This window comes from Cyclopterus lumpus, chromosome 20 (genome assembly GCF_009769545.1).
Source record: "Cyclopterus lumpus isolate fCycLum1 chromosome 20, fCycLum1.pri, whole genome shotgun sequence".
In the NCBI taxonomy this organism is placed as follows: domain Eukaryota; kingdom Metazoa; phylum Chordata; class Actinopteri; order Perciformes; family Cyclopteridae; genus Cyclopterus; species Cyclopterus lumpus.
Genome location: NC_046985.1, coordinates 14,578,198 through 14,602,894, shown reverse-complemented (window position 1 = coordinate 14,602,894; position 24,697 = coordinate 14,578,198). Strand labels below are relative to the sequence as shown.

General features: G+C 43.1%; 1 protein-coding gene across 1 annotated transcript in view; it reads right to left on the bottom strand.

Annotated features, from left to right (window-relative positions):
• Positions 1 to 6,084: 6,084 nt before the first annotated feature.
• Positions 6,085 to 24,697, bottom strand: part of ahrra (aryl-hydrocarbon receptor repressor a) — a 58,146-nt gene continuing 39,533 nt past the window's right edge. Inside the window, exons 4-9 of the mRNA XM_034559946.1 lie at positions 21,889 to 22,007; positions 17,467 to 17,556; positions 12,958 to 13,093; positions 12,558 to 12,691; positions 11,200 to 11,408; positions 6,085 to 9,201 (exon numbers count right to left, since the gene is read on the bottom strand). Coding sequence (XP_034415837.1) covers positions 8,055 to 9,201; positions 11,200 to 11,408; positions 12,558 to 12,691; positions 12,958 to 13,093; positions 17,467 to 17,556; positions 21,889 to 22,007 — 1,835 coding nt within the window. The 3' untranslated portion in view covers positions 6,085 to 8,054. The remainder of the gene's footprint in view (positions 9,202 to 11,199; positions 11,409 to 12,557; positions 12,692 to 12,957; positions 13,094 to 17,466; positions 17,557 to 21,888; positions 22,008 to 24,697) is intronic.

The window sequence follows — 24,697 nt, the reverse complement described above, 5'->3', positions numbered from 1 at the left end:
TTCTCAGACTCCCCTTTATTTAACTACTTCCTGGAACCTAACTCATTTTAGGACAGAACGGATGCATACAGTGCTATTTTCTGAGTCACTAAATCCATGGGTTAATTAATCTGTCGTTCAGTTAAAACCATTGATTAAATGCATGCCACTGGAGACCAAAACACTTAAAATCCTCAATGACTCACATAGGGCTGAAAACTGCTGTTGTTCTGCTTTCTTTTGGGTGAAACTTTTGAAGTCTGTTCTTCCACCTGTGGTCACACCACATGACTAAGCAGATGTTTTACATTTGTTGTCAAGGGGAAAATACCATCCGTGGATCAGAGAACACACACACACAGCCCTTCCACAGTTTAACAACCACGATGTTAAACAGCTCTTCACCGAAATACTTAACACACCCTTCAGAGGTTTCCGCTTGCCCCTGCCACTGCCATCTTGAGAGAGGGAGGCACTTTCTCAGTCCAGGGGGAGGAACGGGCAGATGGTGAATAGCTAGGCGTCACTCAGTTTGAGTGTCTCAATTCAATCTTGGTGCTCACCCCTTACGTTTGAAGCTGGGATTTGGGATTAGATGTCCTCTTACCAAATCCACGGAGGTAATCTATATCATGTCAATTTTGTGACCTGACCGAGATAAATAGTACCTGCACGTTAGTCGAATGAATTGGGAACAGTTTTCTTAGTTTGGAGAAAAATATCACTATTAAATTACATTGTGAAAATACTAATGGCTAGACTGTGATCGGTAATTATCAATACATCCAGATACGGATACACTGTCCTGTAATAGACGCTTCTATTTCCCTATGTACATTTTCCACATGGCCTCAAAGTTCATGCCATGCGATGTGATTTAAAAAAAGACTGGACTCCTCCTTAGTTGCAGTGTGCGGTTGTGACCAGTAGGTAGAAGCATTCGCCAGCAGACGAGGCAGTTTAGACATCTATCCTCTAGTAACCCTAGCAGATTAATCAGGCAACTGGAGCATGAACAAAACCCAAAACAGACAGTGCTGGCAGTGGCTACATAATCTCACTGTACTCTCCCCCTAATCTCACTCGGGAATTATTAGAGCATTGGCTAGTCCTGTAGGTTCAGATCATGTTTGCTGGCCTTGCCCCGTGGGATTGAATGTGGGAGTGCATACTGATGTGAGATACACCGTGGAGGGGTGATTTAGTGGCTTTCCTGAGACATTCCTCCACAGCACTTGGTGTATCTGTGGAAGAGAAAGAGCGTGGTTCCTTGTGTGATGTGTACACTTGTGTCTGACTCACGGTCAGCTGCGGCCTGCATATCCAGTTTGTGAATCACCAGGTTGCACTCAGTGACCTTTCAACTGGCTCTTCGCCCTCGGGCACATAAACCATTTCATTTTAAACCGCATCCCACTGAATACCCTCACATTTATTTTGAAATCCCCAGGACTGAAAATATGGATGTTGTTTCTTCTTCTTCATCCCTAACCAGGGATGCTTGTGCCTCTCCAGTTCCCCGGTGGGTTGGAAATATTTTAGAGTAGCTACATTTATTTGACCAAATCAGAATTACAAACCTTTTTACAGTAACGCGTTATGTCAGTATCAGCTGCAACACCTGAACACATAGCGATGGAGGCTGCTTGAAAAGTAGTGAGCAAGCTAGCAGTTAGCTAAATACTGGATAATGATTCAAATGAATAGCTAAAAGTCATGAATAAACAGTTTAAATAGTGAGGTAAATGTACTCTGTGAATGGATAAAGGATTGTAATAGTTACAAGAATATGAATATATGTTTGAAATAGAAAGTGAAAAATTGGACAGCTCAAATAGTTAGCTAAAGGTAGGATTAACAGTTGAAGTAGCTAAAGGTAGCATAAATCATTTAATTAGTGTTGGCTAAAAGCGACATTAGGATAAATAGGTGAAACTGTTAAAAGTAGGGCAATAGTTAGCTAAAAGTGTTGGGAAAATGTTGGGAAAAAACCCCAAAATATATCTGAAATGGCTTATTCTCTCCAGTTATGAATTACAGTGATAATAAATAGCTAAAAGTAACAGGTAATGGTTGAAACACCCAGCTCTAGTGTGTTAGTGGTGCGAATGAAAAATGGATTCAATCGTGTTCAATAACAATCAGTTTAAACTTCTGGAACTTGATGGGTGGTTCGAAGGGGTGCTTGAGTTCATCTGACAGGGCAGTGGGGATGGATCAGACTTTAAAAAAAGGTCGGACACAGCTGGTGAGAGGTTGTGACAGAGCTAAAGAAAGTAAGCAACAACTCAAGGTGCTGTTTATTGTTCATTAGCTAATTGTAGTCGGAAAGCAAGAAGTGGCAAGGTTATGGGCGAGGGATCGCGTGACTGTGTTCCATATGCTTAGCAGGGTGTGTGTGTGTGTATATGTGCATGCTAATGTGCATGCATAAGTGTATGTACATGCATGTCTGTGATATACCCACAAGGATTCTCCACATTGTCGCTGGGGGATATGGGGAGAGGAGATGCGGACATAGTTGTGTCTATGCATTGGTGCATCTGCGTGTGTGTGCCTGGGTGTGTGTGTGTGTGTGTGTGTGTGTGTGTGTGTGCAGACCAAGATCTATAATCCTATGCAAGGTTGCGTGACTGTTCATACCCCATTCTTTGCTGCTCCACACACCATTTGCCCTAATTGGTCACACCCACTCTCTCTCACACACACACACACACAGACACGCACACACACACACACACACACACACACATACACACACACACACACACGCATATGCACACACACACACACACACACACACTCTCTCTCTCCCCCCCCCCCCCCACAGATACAGCTGTCAACAAGCATCAAACACTTTGCTTACACTACAGTTGCCTTAAGCAGTCTCTCCTCTCTATTTATTGGATGTGCTCTCTGCATTGCGTTCACCCTTTTCCAGAGCTAACTTCTCTTTTCTCACCTCTATGTTTTGTTTCTCCACCTCTCCCTCTCCCTGTGTCTGTTTCTTTGTCATTCTCACTCCTTTCCCGTCTGTGCAGAACAAGTGTCATATGGCATGATGGCGTGATGGACGGTTGCGTGCATGCTGATGAATATTAAACATTTAAAGTCAGCCTCATCTCCCCCTCCCTCTTATTGTCACATCATCAGTCTCACTTACCTTTGGGGTAAAGTGAGCGAGAGATACTACACCCAGTTTTGTGTGAGTTGGTCGTTACTCACTTGTAATTCATGATCTAGAGCTTGAAAAGCACGACACTTCCTCCTTGTTTGGCTCTATCTAATGTTGAACATGGTGGTGTGCATTCAGTTATGGCTTTTAATATTCTGTATCTGCGCATGTCCTGTAAAAAAAAAATTAATTAATTGAACTAAAACTTCTTTATGCCAACACCACTTAGCCTTTACTATTCCTCCTGTACTGTATTCCCCCACTCCTTGCCAACTGCCAAGTTTTGAAACGAATAAATTGCCACACACACACACACACACACACACACACACACACTCTCTCTGCTTGCTGAGGGAGGCCCCAGAGAATCTCACTGTTAAGATGAAATACATGTTAAGTTCCTGTTCAAGTGAAAGCCCAAACAACTGAACACAGTGTTCAGTCTCAGGACAGCACCTGGAGGAGGAAGTACTATCTTAATTGGCTAGAGCATGTTTTTAGCTAAGAGGAAGAGAACAGTTCTTCTGTACGGTCCGGGTCTACATGGGTAAACATCAGCGCTGACACACATATGGCCATTGTGTAACTTGTTGCCTGAAGTGAATCAACCAAATACTGGTAACCATAGGAAATAACCTTGTTCAGTGTATTTTTACTGGAAGGGAAGTGCAAATTTAAATGGAGAAATACTCAATAGCAATTATCTTCCAACACACTGACACATACATTAGACCAACAAGGACATCCATTATTAATATTCTGCACATGAGTGACTTCTGTGGTTTTTGATGCAGGGTAATGTGCAATTCTAGCTATTGCATCGACTTCATTGTTGTTGCAGAGGCTATTTTAACCACAGAAGTTCCACTCGATGTTTTCAAATCTTTATTCACAGCACCTTTAAAATCCAAAACATATTATGTTCCGGTATCTTTTTCTTTCAGTTTGGGTTTGTTTCTATCGCTTCCCTGTAATGTAAGGTAAAAAAACAACAACAATAAACTCCATACCAGCATGCAAATGCAACGTCTTGCACACACGCCACATACACACTCACAATCGTCCCCACACTAACAGATCTTTGTGCATCCTGAAAAAAAGTGAGGGACTCACTGCAGGTAATGGTCGGATAAGATCTGGACGTGATGGCTGTAAAATTATACAAAATCTGAATTTGTTTTTGTTTCTGTTTGGCAGCAGGCAACTGAGTCACTGGCGCCACTGGTACTGAGCTCTGATGTCTCCGTAGAGGTCAGAGGTCAGGCTGTAGTAAACAATGGATGAGGAAAGCTAAACAAGGTGGCTCCAGAGAGTCCTGGAGACAGCGCATGCAACATAACGGCAACGTCCCTGGTTCAATGTCCCATTTCGCCTTCAAATAATCGCAAAAGAAAACAGCAAAAAACAAACATTTAATCCAATGGGAAAGAGTCTATATTTCTCCTGGTGTAAATATTTAATATATATTTACCCAATTGCTTGAATTGTGATTATTCAAAGAGCCATTATTGAATGTGTGATTTTGTTTCCAATGTCATGAACGTTTCCATGTGTTGTACTTATCGGTCGTTCAACATTTGCTTTATTCCTAAACCTCTATTTAATCTCCTGCTATCTGCAACCACATCACCCTAGAAGTTTCCCTTGACCCAATTCACATCTAATATTAGCAAATCAGACAGATTAACGCTAACCAGCAAGACTAAAAGGAAAATAGTTGTATTTCAAGCTGTTAATAAATTATTTATTCAAAGCCAATATAATCTACACTATTCAATGCAGTTAATGATCAAAGATCACATTCACAATGCAATGGGAGGACCACTGGATAAAATAGACAGTGAATGTCCGGGGCCTAATCCGGCGTGCCAAGTGAACACAATTCCAAGTTGATAAAAGTCCTGCTCCACTGGGAATCCCCTGGACCAGGACCTAACCACAGCTTTTAGGCTCCGTCTCTGCCTCCTCTTGCTGCCTGCTTCTGTTCTTGCCCTACACCTCTCCGCGGATGCCAACATTCCCCTGGCTCCAGCTCTTGTCCTAGACAGTGGTGAGAGACTGGTGTTGAGTTTCTCAGATCGTGTGAAGGAGCTGTCATGCCAACTTTACAGCACATTAATCATACAGGCAATGTGGCTAGAGATACTCTGTATCCTGTTCTGCTGAGTATTTATTATTAATAGAGACACAAATCTGAAGGATGAGCCCACATTTGGTGTACGTGAAAAATTAAAAATCTGCTAAAGAGACATGGCTGTTAACTGAACCATAGAATTTGGCAATTTTTTTATTCTGGAGACCGTTGTTAATGAGAGCAAGAAACCTTAAGATTAGTAGACTGGCCATGTGTTTACATTATTATTTCACATTATTTGATTTGAGCTCCAGGGTTTTCATTTGGCATTGTTACGAAAATGACTTAGAAAAAAGTCCTTTGAACATGTACCAACTCGCAGTAAGCCTTTGCCGAGGACTGTTTCTTGCACAAAGCCCTGTTGCTGCTCGCTTCCACTCTGGTTTCGATCTATTGAGAATCTTAAAAGACGTGTATGCTCGTCATTCACAGCGGCGCAATATTCACACAGGCCTTTCTCACAGCAGACGTTTGACTTGTGATAGCAGGAGCACAGATGTCACTAATACCACTAACGAGAGCATGCATGCATGCACGACACCATGACACCTGAAATCAAAGCTGTCATTCATTTGATTATTTACACCTGTGCTTTTCCTACTGCGACAAGTCAACCCGTCCTGTGTGAAAAAGGTCCAAGTGACTAATTATGTGTAATCTGATTACTGTGGATGTGTTTTTTTTTGCCGGTAGTCCAGAATGTTGATCTGTTGCTCGCTGACCAAGCTGGCAGTAGTTGGTGGCTTTGTTTTTGATCTGCCTAGTGGCAAAAGAACAACACTTCACCCAGAGTTTACATAATAAAGAAAAGTCTTTTAATAAGTCCCGTTTGCAAAAACACGTAGAAACATTGGAAGACATTGCATATGTACACTGTGTTCGCTAACTTGCAACTACCTCCTCCATGAGACAAGTATGACTTTTATAACAATTATCAAAAAAAGATAGCAAGAAAAACAAAAAAAGGCAAAACTGTAGTTTTTAAATTAGACGCTTTTGCCTCTTACAATAAATACGAATCATCAAACATTTATTGAAATGAACACACACACACACACACAGAGAGAGAGAAAAAGACAAAGTCAAAACAGTGACACCGTGTAACAGTTGTGCGTGTTGACTCAAAAACCTGTCTGGGTAGGTTGAACTTCAACTGAACTACTCCCAGTAGTGCAATTTCGAAGCTACAACAGTAGCTCCACAGAACTGAGACTCTAACATCAAAACAATTTGGTGCTTTTTAATTCATTTTGTGCAAAAACATTGATTGTGAGGAAAAGGTTGGATGTTTTCGGACTCAAACGACGACATGAAAAGTGTATATTCATTTCAAAGGAAATGTGTCGCATCTGCAGTGAGACAGGCTGTAAAGAGTTGAAATGCTGAGCTTGCCGTGAACACTAATCCAAACTGTACAACACTAGCTTTGACATGAAATGACATAAAGTAATTCATTATTTGTAGGTTGCGTGACTTAATATGATTAAAAAAAAAAAAAAAAGATTGTGCACATTGGAAGAATAATCAACATCGAACCTATTCGGTTCCTTCAGTTCAAACATTTCTACCTCGTCCAAACAAACCTTCAACTGATTATGAATATAGTCATTTCAGCGGTGCAGACTATCTCCCCTAGGTCCAAGTTCATTTTAGGTCCTGCAACTTAAAGGGCAATTCAAGTGTGATCTTTTATCTCGGAGCCAAGCAGCACACGCTTTGAACCACACGTGGTGGAGCGTCATGCGCCACCTTATGTAATCGGTTTCTAGTTTAATAAACAGATGTAGTGAATATACTTCAAGCTTTGGCCAATAGTTGTACATGTTTCCGAATATTAACGACAACGTTTTCCAAAGGTGTCTGCATTTGCAAGGAGAAACCTTTTTTCTTCTTTTTTAACTGTGTATTCTTGGGCGCTCTGACAAAAGCACTGCATTGTAAGCTATGCTCTTGGAAAATCAAATTCAGGACAATTGCATGGTTGTGTCATGCATAAAAAAGAAACAGCTTTCCTGTAGCTGCAAAAAGGAGGAGGGACATAACTTTTTGTTTTTACTGCAATTGATTAAGTTTCAAGTGTCTGAAAGTTGACCTATTACAAGTCTAAAATGCATAGAAACCACTAGATTCCATTCAAACATCACTGAGGGCATTAATAAAAAAAGGTAGGCGATTTATAGTTGAAGCACTAAAACATGCAAAACCACCATCAAGGCAGATCATCCTATAAGTTGTTAACACTGACTGTGTGCCATCTCCCTTGATAACCCCAACAGTAGGTGTAAGTCATCTCCTGTGTACAACGTTTAAAAAAACAACTCTCTTTTTACAGCAAAATCTTTGTTCATCCCACAAAACCCCGGTGTACACAACACATAAAACAAAAATGAAATTGTGTCTATAGACATAAATTGTCTCATTGTCACTAAATCCAAAAGTGCTAGGAACCAACTACAAAATGTATCTCGTAAAAACTAAATTGTCTATCCATAAACTGGATTCAAGGTATTATTTTTGATTGTCACAACACAAACACTAGAACCTGAGCCTTGTTTGTGACCTCTTCATCGAATCGAAGAAGAAGTCGTTTAAATGTTAACATCCTGGGAATCTCTTTGTAATGCTGGTGCATTGGGCGCAATACAAAGTACTTTAATGCACACTGATTGTTTGAGAGAGTGTGTGTGTTTGCGTGTGTGTGTGTGTGTGTGTGTTTGTATTTGTGTTTGTGTGAGAAATGATCCGCTGTGTTTGCGCCAATCACTCTTATGGCATATAAATGTAAGGACTGGATTTGTGCTGCCCTGTGCTCATAACACAAGGCATACTGTTCCTCGGACCAACCATCATGGACTGGCTTATGTTGTGAGCGTTCTCAGACCACGGCGGGGAGTCCATGGGCTCCCGCTTGATGGAATGGACCAGGCCGTGACCTTTGAACTCATAAGTGCCATGCTTGTTGTAGTCCGGGTGCATGTAGGCCTTGTGAGGGTCCTGTGGATAGATGTGTGAGTCCATGAGGTTGACAGATTGGTTGCTGCATAGAGAGTCTGAGTGAGAGAGCCTCTGAGGACTAAACTGGCTGTTGTCGTTGGGATTGCCCAAGTCTTTGTCACATTTTAACAGGCGTCCGGTTGTGTTCCCGCTGTTGTTGACCGCATAGTTCTGATAGTTGCCGTTGTTGTACGGTGGGCTGATTCCTGCTTTCCCTCGGTGGCAGGGCGAGTACTGCGGATCAAAATAATCTGCCTCCGATTTAAGATGGAGGCCTGAGCTCTGATCGTATACCCCGTTGCCGTAGCGACGGTCGATGGCCTCTGGGTCCCGGCAAGCCCAGGGTCGCCCGTAGGCATCGCAGCCGTTCTCAGAGTCCGAGTCATTCTCCACCTTGATGGGCTGCATCTCGGGCATCAGGTGGCCATCGTAGCACTCCCCGTAGCCGTTCTCGTTCTTCACCAGGTCCACGCAGTAGGCATCCGGGTCTGTGGGAATCTGGACGTTCCCGTAGAGCTTCGAGACAAACAGTTCGCCGCCTCTGCCGCTGTGGCAGTTCGGGGAAAGGCGGTACGGCCTCCCATACTGGCCGGCCTTGTTCATGCGGTTAGATGGGATGTAGCCGACACCCTGGCCCGCTCTGAGGGGGCCGGAGTTCGGCCGCAGAGGCCAGCCGCAGCCCAGGCCTGGACTAACACCTTTGTGGGAAGCCATGGTGGACTTGCAGTAGTTGAGAGGCTCCTCTTGGTTGTAGTAACCCTCGGGGCGGTACTTGAGGTTGTCTTTGGAGAGCGGGGTCCAGGGGGTGTGGTGGCCCCGCTGGGTTGCACCAGGAGTGGGACAGGAGAGGAGGACAGGGTCTGCTATGTCACCCATTCCTCCACCAAAGGAATGCCTCCCTAGGTTGTCCCCTCGCTCACTTTAAGGGAGGGGAAAGACATGAAAAGAGGGGTGGGGAGGAGAGAGGAATGGAAGAAGGAGATCATTAGTCACGAAACAAGATGGCAAACCATCAGAGTAGATTATAAAACGTTTCTGTAGTGCTTGAGGACATTCAAGAAGAGGTGGCCTCTTGAAATATCATTGATCCGCCCAGAAATCCATATGGGATCGTCCACAAACTGATTGTTTATTCTACTGTTTGATGAGTGACACAAAGCCCAAATATCTAGGTTTGGTTCACTTAAGTTCATGAGAGAATCATTCCAAAGGTGACTCATCCTTTCCAGGATTCATAACATCTGAAAATTGAGAACAGAGTCAACATCCATAGCCCAAAGATCAAGGGTGGCCCTCAATCCCAGTTAATAGGCAGGACTGCGCAGTAAATCTTAGATATTAAGTATTCAGTGAATAAAATCTAAAAACACAGTTATGTTTCTAATCTTACAAACTGTATTTTAAGTGTTTAATTAACTTTGTTAGCGATTAGAAATCCATCAGTGGTGTCAGCTAAAGTCGTGCTGTCTCCTGATTATTGTAGAAGAAGAATTTTTCAAATGAGGTCATCAAGGCATTTTGATCACTGCATATTGGAAATACTATATTCCTTGTTATGAAATAAAGGCCATTTCAATCTTCTGATTTTAATGGCAAACGACTCCTTGAATCAACACTCTAATTGTCTTTTGCTTCTCTTTGCTCTTTTCTCTATCTCAACAGGAGCTTTTCACAGTTGTGTTGACACACCAGAGTAAACACAGGTGTAATTGATCAAAGTAATTATGCCCTCATTCTATTTAGTGTGTCACAGCCATTACAGTGAGCCAGCGAGCACAGTACCGGGTCCATAATTCATTAAAAACAACTGTGTTTACCCTGCAATTACATGTCAGAATGGCTGCTGTGAAAATGGCCTACTGGATCACATAACACTGTAATGATAAGATAAGTAAGGCTTCGGAGCGGTGTTGTCTTTTTGGACCTGGGCAGCGCACACTGTCTATTTAAAACCATTACATGTGTAAATATACACATTTTCAAGTATTTCCCATTGCATTATATGAGAAGATGTTCTTCATATGAGCTAACCCCCAATACCTTTCCTTCAAATCAGCTGCCATGTATTTTGTACACGGCATTGTGCTCTCATACTGAAGACCCAACCCCATGAGCTTCACAGCCTCATGATCCAACCGGCCAACATACCGTGCACTTATAAGTAATTGGTATTTTTCTCAAGAAACCTGGATGATGCTGTGAAGGAATGAACAGCAGAGGGGGTGGTAGGGTTCTGCTCCCTGACTACAGCTCAACTCTTGGCCTCTCTGCCTCCTAAAGTTGTTAATGATGCATGAAGCGCAGAGGGCCTCATCCAAGCTGGGACATGTATTTGCTCCTAATTGGCAACAGGTAAGACCTCCAGCTCTCGTACGGTTTGGTGTCTGAGCCTGCTGGGCCAGGAAAGGGTTATGTCTGTGTTCATAAAGCTGTTGCTGGGCAGTACGCTGATATATCTTGAAAATAAATGTAAAAAATGAATAATACACAAGCACTGATGCCCATTTTCCATCACTCTAACGTGTTTGAATATGTTTGTGTCCCGATGCAATCACTAAGTATAATTTCACATATTTACCAAAGTAAACATGTTGGCCCTTACGATTTATGAGGGCCAGTTATGATGTAGCGGATGTGGCCTTTCAAGGTTTATAGTTTTGACCTTTACTTCTAGCTCCCTATCAGGCAAAGTGGTGTAATTTCTAGAGGAGATAACAAGCTGCCAAAATGCATCAAAGGACCAAAAGGTGTCTGAGACATCAAGTGTGTGTTAAAAAGCTTGACCTTTAATTACAGTACAGCACCCCCATTAAAACAATCAATAGCTTTAGACCAAGACTGTGTGAAAATACATCATTGCTCCAACTTTGGTTAAAGTGTCATGGATGGCGCTCATGGACTGTAAGGGCTCTCTCACCCATGCTCCAGTGCAGAGATCATCCCTTCACCTCCTCCCTTGTTCTTTCCCCGCATTAACATGTTCTTCATTTTCATCTCAGTGATGGAGGGCAGTAGGAGGGGTACACCTATGCAGAATAAAGCCAGCTGGGGAGGCATCAGAGCCCCGGAGGCGGACTTCTTTTTCTGACCGTGGAGGAACTTCAACCGACCCTGGAACTGAATAGTCTGGGAGGGAAGAGAAGAAGAATGTACTGGTATGAACACACTTCTATTTTTATTTAAACTGGTTTTAAATTTGATTCCAGGAAACATTAAAAAGTGTCAACTTCTCCTGAAACACAGTGTACTATACAGTCGGGACACTGTTTTTATGTAATATATAAAAAACGGAACCACACACACACACACACTGGTAACCACATTAGTATTTAAACAAGACTAAGCGTCTATAGCTGAGCCTCTTTGAGGTTGCATCGCAGTGCTTTGAGCTAAATGCTAACACCGTTATGCTAACAGTGCTAGCATGCTGATGTTTAGCATATAATTGGCCCATTCAGGAAATCATTTGAGGTCGTTTTGCGGTCCACTTCCAACTTGTTCGCATGCTAACATTTGCCGATTAGCACTGAATTCAAAAGTACAGTTGAAGTTGAAGGGATTTTAATGAGTTGTTGTTGAGATATTTCAGTCTGGGCCAAAGACACGTTGGCATCCATTAGGCCTCTGTGGCGGGCAGATATGTTAAAAATAAAGTTAATTTCCTTTTCGTTTGTTTCACAGGAAAGGAAGATTCTCTGTTCTTTTTATTGGCTAGCAGAATGAGTAGCGTGCATTACATTCATATTTTTTTTGTGCCTGCAATTATGTTGACTGATCAGGAAAGTATCTCACCAGTATTTGCTCGCTACTTGGCTATAAGGGCTTCCAGAATAAAACTGCCGTCTACAATTTCTGTACAGGCAACATCAGTGCAACCAGAGCACACTTGGTGACAGTGAACTTTAATGACCCTGATGAAATGGTCCAAACCCATATGCCTACTGCTCTGTCATCACAACCCTGGACTTTTCCACCGCTGTTCTCCAAACCACTCTAGTCACAGCCATGAAGGATGAACCAGGCTTCTATTCTGCTGCCGTGTCCAAGCACACAGTTGCCTCATAATGCATTGCACAACAACTATAAATAACTGTATGCACTATAATTAAAAAATAAGTTTCGCTGTACCGAAGGGGTCATACTATTTTTTATAGGCCTGGGTCTTCTCCCAGAAAGGGGGCAACATTTACTCCAAGGTTTAATTTTCTTTTCTTTTTTTGTAAACGTTAATGCTTGTAACTGTTCAGTTTAGCTAGTTTGGTTCCGACCACTCACCAAGAATCCGGAGGTGCTGTCCAAGAGGCATCGGACTCTGGCAATGAAACACCTGTTGAGAAAGCAGGAGAGCTCAGGAGGGATCCCCCCTGCCTCCGGAGAATGGAACAGGCTGCTCACAACAAAGTCCTCACCTGAAATGTAATGGAGAAAGATGGAGGAGGTGAGGAAGAAGAATTTCATTTCAACTGCAATTGTTGTGGCAAACCTACAATGTGTTTCACAGTAAGCAAAAAAAGAACACACACTTATATAGACATACTCTAGATCTCACGAGTAACTAGCAGCACTTCAAAATTAAAAAACTTAACAAAGAACGTCTGTGTCACCCCCATATCCACATTTCAACCAAACACTATCCCAAGGGAACTTGTTCATCCCTTCCCAGTAAGCTACCCACCGGTCCCTGCAGGTGGCTGGTCCTGGTGTGCCGACATCCCCTGTGGAGGACACATGGCCCAGTGGAGCTGGCGTCTGAACTCCTGGCGGTCGTCTATGTGGATGTAGTCAAACACATTCTGGTGCATCACGTCAGTCTGCCGGGGAAGATTGAGAAGCATTTAGTACATTTGTTGAGGAAAGGACACTTCCAGTTCATCGCGTCATCTCATGAAAGCCTTTCGGAAACATGAGATTGCAGCAGACTGACTTTGGACTGTGTTGAGCTGCCATCAGTGCAGCTGGTGGGTGCTGTTTAGAACGGGGGATTCCTGCTATGGCTGCTCTGACACACACACAGCCTGCCTCAGGATTCCCAGGGAGCATGTTAACTTCCCCCAATACACTCATGAGGACCCTACTGTCCACACAAAGTCTACGGAAACATACAGTACATGCGCACTATATCATTAGATATTTGTTTGCACATACACACACAGGAGCATTTACTTAGTACTGTAACAGTCTAAGGGCCGCTGTCGGACCAGCGACAGGGCAGCTGTATTTGTCAAACATCGCGTGACGCCGGCTCTCAAACAGCAGTCCAGCCCAGCTTGCCTTCCCATCCACACACACACACACACACACACACACACACACACACACACACACACACACACACACACACACACAGAGTGAGTCGGGTTCCAGCCCACTCTCGTCATGCCTCTCTCGCTCTTTTCCAGCAATAGCTTTGCTTTCTGTCATTCCATGGCAGATTCCTCACTAAAACGTTCAACCTTCTCCTGTTCCCTCCTCCCTGCACTCTCTCCATAATTTCCACACTGGTGGCACGCGAGGGTTTTTGATCGGCTGCCTCAGAAAACACAATCTGTTCCCACCGTCTTCGGCGGGCGCTCCGTCCTGTGGTTTTGGTTCCCTATCCGGCAGACAGACGGATCAAGTGACTATTGTTTATGTTTCTCGTAAAAAAATCGTGGAGGAAAAGAAGAGGGGGAGAAAAGAAAGAGAATAAGGGATATTTTCACTGACCTTCAAAGGCTAACAAATGGGATCAAAGGCCAGTGGAGGTTTTCTGCTCTTCTCCGGGGCTTTCTTGTGGTGCTACTTAGTGAAGCGTTCTCTTTTCTTTTTCCCTGTGGTATATTAGGGATAAGTGTCCTTCTGACTACAATTGTGGGCTCAAAATTATGTGACATGTTGTCAAGGCCTTAGAGGCAAACAATGCGACTACAAAACAACCATTAGCTCCTTTGCGAGAAATGTGGGAAAGGCTAAGATGTTTCTGAATTATAACATGGTGATCTTTGAGTACTTCTCAACACATCTTTGAGTACTGACAACAACACATTCACTCGTAAGTTTCTTATAAAGAACATATGTATCCACTGTAGTTTAGCCCATAGTTCTCAACATTGACAGAGAACTACATGATTTGAATTTGAAGAATTGATAAACAGTGATCGTTTGCCTCGAACAAACTGCTTTGGCTCTTTCTCTTGAGCATGTAAAGTATGTTTTTGCAAAAATATCGATGAACAATTGTCAACACGAATAGACAATTACATTAATGGCACAGACTATGTTCTGTATGATAAAAGGACATTGTGTGGTTGTGTTGGCATAACTCCACCCTGAAATATCTCTACAAATATTGGATGACCAATTGCCATGAAATTGTGTACAGAAATACAAAGTCCCCAGAGGATTAATCTTGCAGAAATCCCCTGATCTTTTTTTTTTATCCAGCACCACCAGCTCAAAATGTCACTTTGTCCAGAACCTCCAAACTTATCACACAGCCATGTTAGCATTTAGCTCAAAGCCCCGTTAGCATAGCATAGCTCGCAGTCTTGTTTATATTAAGTATATTGAACAGTTGTCCTTTTTCTTTTTTTTTTTACACATGCACACACATTTGATGCACTTTAAAGTTTTAATTTCCTTTGTCTTTCTCCACTGGCTCCCATGCCACCCTGCACACACACTCATGGGCGCACAGACACACGCTGACCGCTGTGGTTCGCATGTCGATTTCATGGCGCTGGGTTACTGCCCCCGTCTGCTTGTAAGCCAAGTGGGAGCGCTTTACCAGAATAATTTCCACACCAAAGTGTCAATGTGCTGTGCATGTGCATGTGCGTGTGTGTGTGTGTGTGTGTGTGTGTGTGTGTGTGTGTGTGTGTGTGTGTGTAAACTGACATGAGGTCAAAGGAGGGATTTTAACAGTGAAAAGCACTTTATTCATGGTTTTGAGGGAGGGAAATGATTTCAGCATCGCAGGACAGGCAAGCCTGTGTTGATATCATCCATAATTAATGACTGGCTGGGTATAGCCGCCGGAGAGGAAGGAAGCTAAACCGTTGGTGACTTATCAGTGCCCGCACACACACCGACACCCACAGTGTGTATCTCAGGGTGAAACGGAGGTCTTCACCTTCCTGTGGCCTCTTAGTGTGTGACTTAGTGGGTTCAGTGTGCCCCTCTAGATAGAGTTATCAGGCGGACTGGAAGAGAGACTTTTACTGACTCATTAGCCGTAACATGAAAAGAAAAGAAAGTAGAAAGGGATGGATGGAAGAGAAAACATCTTCCGGGGGTGAAAAAGGGAAATGGTGAACTTTCTGAATGATGGCGGAGATCTCTGACCTCTGAGGCTTCCTATCTGTGGATGTATTAGCTTGCCTTTGGGAAAAATGGATATAAATCTCTAATATAATGTAAAATGACACCTGTTTAAAATTATGTTATAATAATAATAATACATTTATTTATATAGCACCTTTAAAAACAAAGTTTACAAAGTGCTCTACATAGAAGCAAGGTAAAAACATAACGTCAATACAAGTAAACATTTCAGAAAATTCATGAGGCAAAGGAGACCATGCCATATAGGCAATAAACACAATAGAGGAATTGAAAATTACAAATACAAAATAAAGCAGAACAGACAAACTAAAATAGGGGAAACAATAGGAAACTGGATAAAAGGATGACATCACTTAAAAGCAGTTCTATAAAAATGGGTTTTAAGAAGTGATTTAAAAGAAGTTACTGATTCTGCAAGCCTTATCCCCTCAGGTAGGTCGTTCCAAAGTCGAGGGGCTCTGATGGCAAAAGCACGGTCACCCTTTGATGTAAGCCTTGACTTTGGAGCGGCCAGAAGGGCCAGAAGGGCCAGAAGGGCCAGAAGGGCCCCACCGGAGGATCTAAGGCTGCGAGCTGGCTCATATGGGGCTAACATTTTAATGATGTAGCTTGGGGCCAGACCCAGGCGTGCTTTAAAAGTGAGCAGCAAAATCTTAAAATCAATTCTAAAACGAACAGGGAGCCAGTGGAGAGAGGCCAGGACTGGAGTCATGTGATGCCGTCTGTTAGAACCAGTCAGAAGCCGAGCTGCTGCATTCTGGACTAGTTGGAGGCGGGAGATGGATTTTTGATTTATGCCGGAAAGGAGGGAGTTGCAGTAGTCGAGTCGAGAGAAAATGAGTGCATGAATGACTTTTTCCAGATCTGAGCGTGACAATATGGGTTTGATTTTTGAGATTATTCTTAATTGAAAGAAGCAGGACTGGACAATTTTTTTGATCTGTGATTCAAAATTTAATTGAGAGTCAAACATTACACCCAAATTTCTGGCAACAGGTTTTAAATAAGCAGCCAGGGGACCAAGTTGACTCTTGATGAGACTGGTGTTATTGTTTGGGGAACTGAATAATATGACTTCTGATTTGGAGTTATTGGGCTGAAGAAAATGTTGAGCCATCCAGCAGTTAACGTGATTAATAATAATTGATCCAAGTTATTAAATAAATCCTTTTGGTAAATAAGCTTCTTTTTTTTGTTGCTTTCTTACAGAGAGTAAGGATGAGATTAGAAGACCAATACACGTTCACGCCTGTACTGTAAACATGAAGCTGACGCTAGCAACTGCTTAGCTCAGCATAATGACTGTAAACAAGTGGAAAACTACCAGCACCTCTAAAGCTCTCTAATTATCATGTAGTGTATTGTTTAATCTGTACAAAAACACGCCTATATGCCACTTTATGGTAATGTTCCGGACAGAATATGTTTTTGTGGGGAGCAGTAACTTTGAGATATAATATATTAATTTGTATGACTATTAGACTGTATATTCATCAGACAACAAGACCACAACAAGAAATTGATGAATATTAACAATGTTTGTCATTTTTCATACTGGCTGTGTTTGCTGTCAGATGCCTAAATTCCTGAAATAGTTTCATGGGTTCAGGTTACCCGAACCTCAGGCAGGAGGACTTTGGACGACCGACAATTAGTCAAAAACATGATAAGTTGGGCTCATAATGCAACCGGCTGAGCACAGAGGGAGGACCTAACTACACACCTACTTTTCAGGGAAATCTTGCAGTTGATAAAGACATTGATAAATGGTTTGTACATATATATATGTACATATATATATATATACTGTGTATATATATATAAATATATACTGTATGCATATTCAAGACGTTCAACTCACCTGATGAAATCCCAGATAGTCCACAATGGTTGAAGAGGCATAAAATACCATCCCATCACTGCTCACCACCAAGGCAAAGCCTGTAAGAGACTACACACACACACACACACACACACACACACACACAAACACGCACACGCACACGCACAGGGAGACAGGAATAAGCAGTTACTCAGGGTAACTCATGCAGCAAATAAACTCAAGTGCAACAAATACATAATTGACAAACACAAACAACTGGATTTAATCGGTGCCGTCTTTGCAAAGCTAGCTTTAGAAGGCATGATTGCACTCAGCAGAAACACGGTGCCACAGAGTCAAATGTTTTTTGTATTTAAGACCCAACTGTGGTCACAGTCATTACTGTACTTTTTAAGCAAAGCGCAGCCAGAATTTGACTCTTGCCAGATTTTATATAGCACATTAATATCATTCTTTCCATAATTATCAGAACAGCAAATCAGAGTAAAAAATTGAACAAAAGACTGAATAATACTGTACACTGGTGCAGGAATGAAAGACAGATGGCTATAGAGTTGAGTGGGCCAAGTAAAACTTGCTGATTTGCAATGCAAAATATTGCTTTGGACCTTTTTGAATATTTTCTGGCGGTATTTCAATTCTTTTATTTTTCAAAGCAGTTAACTTCAGGATGACATACACACCAATTTGCATCCCTTTAAACGTATGTATTTCATCAGAAACTTTGATAATTAAGTCTGTTTGATTGCTAACAGTCTTTGATTTATGATACCAAACACATTGATTAAAAGCAGTGAAACTCCAGACACAAACACAGACTCGGGCCTGCATTCCCTCTTTACACATGCACACGCACACGCACACGCACACGCACACGCACACGCACACACACACACATACAAATCATGTGTTTGGCCAGCACAGCTCGCAGAGACAAGTGTTGATTAAAGAGAGAATTTCAATAAATACATAACTGGCTTCAGTCAATCGAGGAGGGGAGGACAGATGGAGGTGGAGAGAAAAAAGAGCAAAACAAGGGAAGGAGATGTGGAAGAGTCTTCCTGTGTGTGTGTGTGTGTGTGTGTGTGTGTGTGTGTGTTGTGCACAGCTGTGATAGCGTGACAACTGCAAGGCTACTTGACTTGCGTGACTGCTGCTGCCGAGTCTGTCATCTCTATTTTACTGCGAGACTATGCAGGTCTTCCCTGTGTGTGTGTGTGTGTGTGTTCTATGTGGTATATCTCCCCGTGGCCTCTAAATTCACACTCCCTCACTTTCTCCTCACATTGATCTGATTGCCTCAGTAATGCTCAGCTCCCTGCACACGCTGCATCCCGAGTGCATAATAGACTGTGATACCTGTCTGTCTGTGAATAGAGCAATTTGTCCACGAGGTATTTAAGTCAAACTCTGACAAAGCAACGCTGTGACAGAAAAACTATCTGGACTATGATATAACAATATGGTCGAAAGCATACATGATGGGGAGCAGAGATGGGAGGGTGACTCAGGGTCCTGGTGGTGTAGGTGCAGATGTTGTTTGACAAGTTCAACTGGCACATGTTCATAACATCCAGGAGGAGGGGAGGGTGAGGGGAGGGGGGGCTCACATATAGACACACCGCACTCTGCAGCAAGCACTCAAAAGTGAGAAATAACACATGCACAAATACATATCTGGTGTAAACAAGACCGTTTTGAATCTGACTCAGCACTTGCGAAGCATGATTTGGTCAACAATCAAAGATATGTGTTTAAAATGAACAAAGGGCAATGTGGGATCATTATAGCTCAGCATAGTTTCCAAAATACGTCTGAATAGGACGTGGATGTGATGTTGCCTTTATGAGGTCCAACAAGGCCATAAAAAAGCCAACATTTACCTGTTGGGTTTATTTAGGTTGTTTTTAGCCCGCTCACCTTTCACCATTCCTCGTCCAAGTCTTTGAAATGCCACAGTCAATTTCTGCAACCCATTTTCTTTTGACATTTTTATTTTTCTGGAACAAATAGGCCTTGGACTTGAGACCTGGCAGATTGTGTGCAGGCGAAAAAAATATTTTCTTTTCTTTTTTACAGTTGATTACTGTATTAATTGGCATTCTGAGACGGAATGACTGACCAATAAATTATAGATAAATACAGTGCATTTATTTTTCACATGTCCGAAACTATTATGGGAACATCCACAATTTACGTTGGGAGGGTAGAGGCCATGCACAATTTAGCAAAAATGCCTCTACAGCTCAAATAATCATTATTCTATTTTCTTTATGAAAAACCACCAAGCTGAATTCCAATAGAGACACCTTTATGTCTCTATTTTGAAATAAAAAAAGTTATAATAAAAAAAGAAATACTGTACTTGTATTGGCTGCTTTTTTGGTGTGTTTTCTCCTTTCACATTTCCTTCACTTCCTCGCATACTAAAGCCTTTAGGTAATGGAAACAGGCACCTGCTGCTGGCCTGCACCGCCACATATCTGCAACTACGACGCCCCCAGCTCCCATAACCGCCCCAGGGAAACTAAAAGCATTGACTTACAAATCGTAAGAGTCGCTTTGCACGCAGGGCCCAAAATAAAATATTGGTTCACTGAAATTGGAAACAAGGGAGAGGAGGGGAGGAGGTGGAGGAGGTAGTGGTGGTGGTGGGGCGGCCGTGTCTCATTGTTTCAACAGAGTTCCTTTGGTTTTTTCCGTATGTCTCGCTGTCACAGTGAGACGAAAGCAGTGACGATGAGGTCATGACAAACATGCAGACCTTCTGCCATCAGAAAGCCACATCCTTCACCCACATATATACGAAGGTTAACATAATACGGGATTCTGATATATTGAATGATGTTGACATTGAAAAGGTTGGATATCAGCCAATGAGTGAGACCGCAGCCCCACATAAGATACACATTACAGCTAGCTGTGTTGCTCTAGGGAAGGCAGATAACACAGCAAGTACCGCGTGAACTGCCATGGAACTTGGCAGAGATATGCAGGGTCCCCAGAGGATGATCCCTACTGACTTTGGTGATTCCCTGACAGACATGTTTGGTTCTGACTTAAATGTCTCGACAACTATTGGATGGATTGCATCAGCAAGTTTTGCTCTTGTTATTTTGACATTTGATATTTTATACAATATATATAAACATAAAACATATAATGTTTTAAATACAATATTTACAATAAAACTTAAGAGTAAATGGTATATTTTTCTTATTACACTCAACTTCCAAAATGCATACACGAACATGCACAAGCATGAAGTAATGTACCTGCCACACAAACATACCATATACCTATAAGCACACATCCTCACACATACAGAGACACACACAAACATCTCCGCTTGCCCCTCTCTTGGGATCCCGTCCCCGTAACAACTAATGCACAGTTTGCTGTGAGGCCCCGGTGCAGGCTGAGTCACGCAACGGGAGGCGGCACATCGGCACGGTCAATCTATCCTTTTGTTTACCGCCCCATTGAGACAACCCGACACGTTAACAGAAGCATCAGTGGACCAGCTCGCCCTCGTGCTAGTTGCTGGCCGATGATCAGTGTCGTTTGTTGTTCGACAGATAGCCATTAGGGTATTGAGTGCGTAGCAAGGAGCTGATGCTAAAGTAATTCCCACGTAGCGGGCCGCCGCTTCTGTGTCTGATTACGGTCTCCCGTCTGCTCGGATGCCGTCTAGAGAAACATTCGCCTCTCTAGGAATTTAACAACATATCGAACAAGTTTTATGTAAAATATATTCAAAAGATGCATCTTGTGCATTATTGTTGAAGTTCGACCAAGTGCCCTGGTATCATAAAAAAAAAACTAAACAACACATGCCATGTCTTACCCTGAAATATATGCACGTATGATAATCTCCTCTGTCTGATTAAAGGTCTGAGGTCAACTGACAAAAAACAATTCTCCATATTTGCTGATTAATGTTGACAGGCTTGGTGTGTTTTTCTCACTCTCTTCTGCTCACTTTCACACATGACTACATGCATCCAGACAGAGATGCACTCACACACACACACACACACACACACACACACACACACACACACACACACACACACTTGACTGGCTGCTAAAGCCGCCAGCATGTGTGAGTCTCCACCTCCTTCATCAGCTCTGACACTCCCGTCTCACCCGTATGTCACGCAACACCACAGCTCTGCAAAAGAGGTCAGGGCAAAGGGCGAAGGGCACACACGCATGCACACACAAAAGAAAGAACCCCCCCCACCCCACCTCGCTCCTGACTGAAGCTAGCAGGTATTTTCATCGCGGGTACAACCAAAAAGACACCGGTTTGAAAGCAGCATAGTGAAAAGTGCTACCCTAAAAAGAACACGTAGGACGGCACACGTACACACACATAATACTTTATGTTCACGCAGTTATTCCACACAAACAGACAACAGCCATGTGGGTTCTTACTTCCAGAAGGAGGCTGCTTTCATTGACTGTAGTGCCCAGTGGAAGGCTCTCTTTCCTGGGTTCAGGGTTGGAGGATGCTGTGCTGATACTGTGCTTCCTGGAGGGCTTGTCGTGGTTCGCTGTGAAAAAGACAAAGGAAAGGGTCAATTGTCTGGAACGAGGGGCTTATTTATGTTGAAACAACAAAAACTAAAAAGGAAGTCGATGGTTTAAGGATGTAAAAAAAATGCTATCGATATGAAAAGAGCAGCCACAAACAGAACGTGTAAATCATTCCCGGTCCTTAATTTCACGAACCTTATACAAGGCGGTCTGGAAAATAAAATCAAGCACATCTCACGTAGGTCAAACTCTTCCACTTTCCATGTCAGCACAGGAGAATAACGATAACGACAATGATTACATTTTCTAAAGCTTCTAAATTCTCCAAAAAAAGCCTTTGTGATGCGGCAGCGGAAGTTGGGCCGGCACGCAGACATGTGGCCGACACATTAACTGTATCAGTCTCCTTTCGCACTGCGCGATCACCAGATATCAGTCTGTGAGGCGGGGGCTGTCTAACGAGGAAATACAGTGGAGGATTTCATGACTTTACGGGATTCTTCTCACACGACACAGCCACACGCACACGCAAAAGGCCCGCTGGTACACACAGCTTGAGGTGGAGCGCAGCATTGAGTGCTTTTGGGATGTCTGGTGGGTTTCAAAATAGATTTACTTGCACTGAAATGTGTGAAAGATGTTCTTTATTCAAGAGTAGAAACATCTACTTAAGTTATAAAACTATCACAAGTGAGTCCCACTCCATCAATCACTTACACACAGGCTCTGATCTCTCCGCTGCGGAGTAAAAGGCCTACCTACTACCATGCCAGAGTGTATACACACGCAATTAGCCTACGAGGCCTTGGCGTGCAGAAATGTCACATGTGCATCGGTGACGTGTGCGTTGCGTGTCGAAGGCATGTTTGCGTGTTTCTCTTATGGGCGTGCTGTCAGTGGGCATGTGGCTCACTCCAAGAGATCAGCCCCTCACTCATTGTAGCAGGCACAGATTAGTCACGCAACACAGTCACACACACGCCATCGCCTCATTACGAAAAACAATCTATGTATGTATGTATGTATCTTCCGATGCGTCGTATAGTCCCCGCCCCCAACGAATAACCCCATTACGGCTTCCATTCCTCCCCCTTTAACCTTCTACCATCTCCTATCCTCTGTCCATCCCTCCCCCCATGAACCCTCCTCCTCCTCATCTCTGCACCCTTTTCTTTGTTCAACTCGGCATCGCAGGCGATCGACAACCAATTTCGTGACGCTGAAAGAGTTCTCCTTCTCTTAATTCCCTTCTGAAGCACGCAAAGCTAATGCGTCCGTTTTTTCTCTCTGTCCCTGCTTATCTATAAATTTTGACTGGATTAACTTCTTCCCCCGTTCAATCATTCATCGCCTCCGGGTGCAACATCAGGTGTGTGAGTGGAAATAAAGGCCTCAATGTGAGCGATGGAAATCAGGTTAAGCGCGGTCGACTGCATTGACAGGCGGCTTCGTAAACTCATAAATGCCAGTAATAACGGCATTTCTATTTCAATAATAAGTATTTTGTCATCACCTCTGCTAGGTGCAAACACCCACAAACAAACAGACTCAGAAAAGCCACACACACACACTCACACACCATTCTCTTCAATCACTGCAATATCATCCAACTAGTGGAAACTAGCAGAGGGAAATGGACCTAATAAACCTCTTTATTTTCCTCCTTCAACGCCTCGTGTATTTTTGTTTTCTCTCTTACGGCAGCTTTTGGAGAGGATGCAGCGTCAGGAAAGACAAACACACGGCATGATTAATTAACGGCACAGGTACTTCCTCTGCCGACAATACCGGCTTTATTCATCACCGCTCGCGTCTTTGGGTTTGCTTTTCTTTGCCGCTATTTTCTCCCTGGTCTATAAAAGAAAACAGAGTGGGTAATGGTGAGGCGTTTATGTGCTCTGTGTGAGGACGGGGTGTCAAGTAAAAAGTGACAAGTAGTAGGATGTCAATGCTGCCAAGGGGTGAGGCTGAAAGTGTCAAGCTCCTTTAGTCGGCCCGGTCTGTCTTTCCACTTCCATTGAATACGCGAAACGTTAAGACCACCTGCCAGATCCCGAGCTACAGTGTGATTCAATTTTGCACAACTAAAGTCACAATTGTCTCTGGACTTCAATGGGCTCAGACGGCACCTTCGAAGATTTGTCGAAAAAAAAAAAAAAAGATATTACAAATAGTGACTGTGATGGTAAAGATGCTCAAAGTGAGAAAAGACTGCGATTTAGATGTGATTGCTTTAGATTGCTGCGTGCCAAAATGATCCCTTCTGGGGCTCACGTGAGGCTGAAAAACAAACCTTTCCCTGCTGCTTGTTGTCAGAGACACGGCAGCAGGATCACGTAAGAAAAAACAGAGTATTGTGGGTTTGGGACATAGTCCACATCAATCAAGCCTTTTCTGCACCCTCTAGGGGGCGAGGTGAGTCTGTCCGTGAGGCACATGGATGCGGAGCGGGAAAGTCTCGGTCTGTTCTTCTGCGTTCAACACCGTCTCCTTTCAAGCCACTTCCTCCCATACTACCAGAGAAAGAAGACATTTCGATAAGGAGGGAGAGCTGTACAGGGGACAGGGGTGGGGGGGGGACCCATAGTGTCACCGACATGCTTTTATTCTGGGGATAATGGAGATCAAACACAGAGGAATGTCTCGCAAAATGATGAGAAACGCAGAGATGAATATTTCAACGCGGTCCGTCCTGTGCATTAGATCC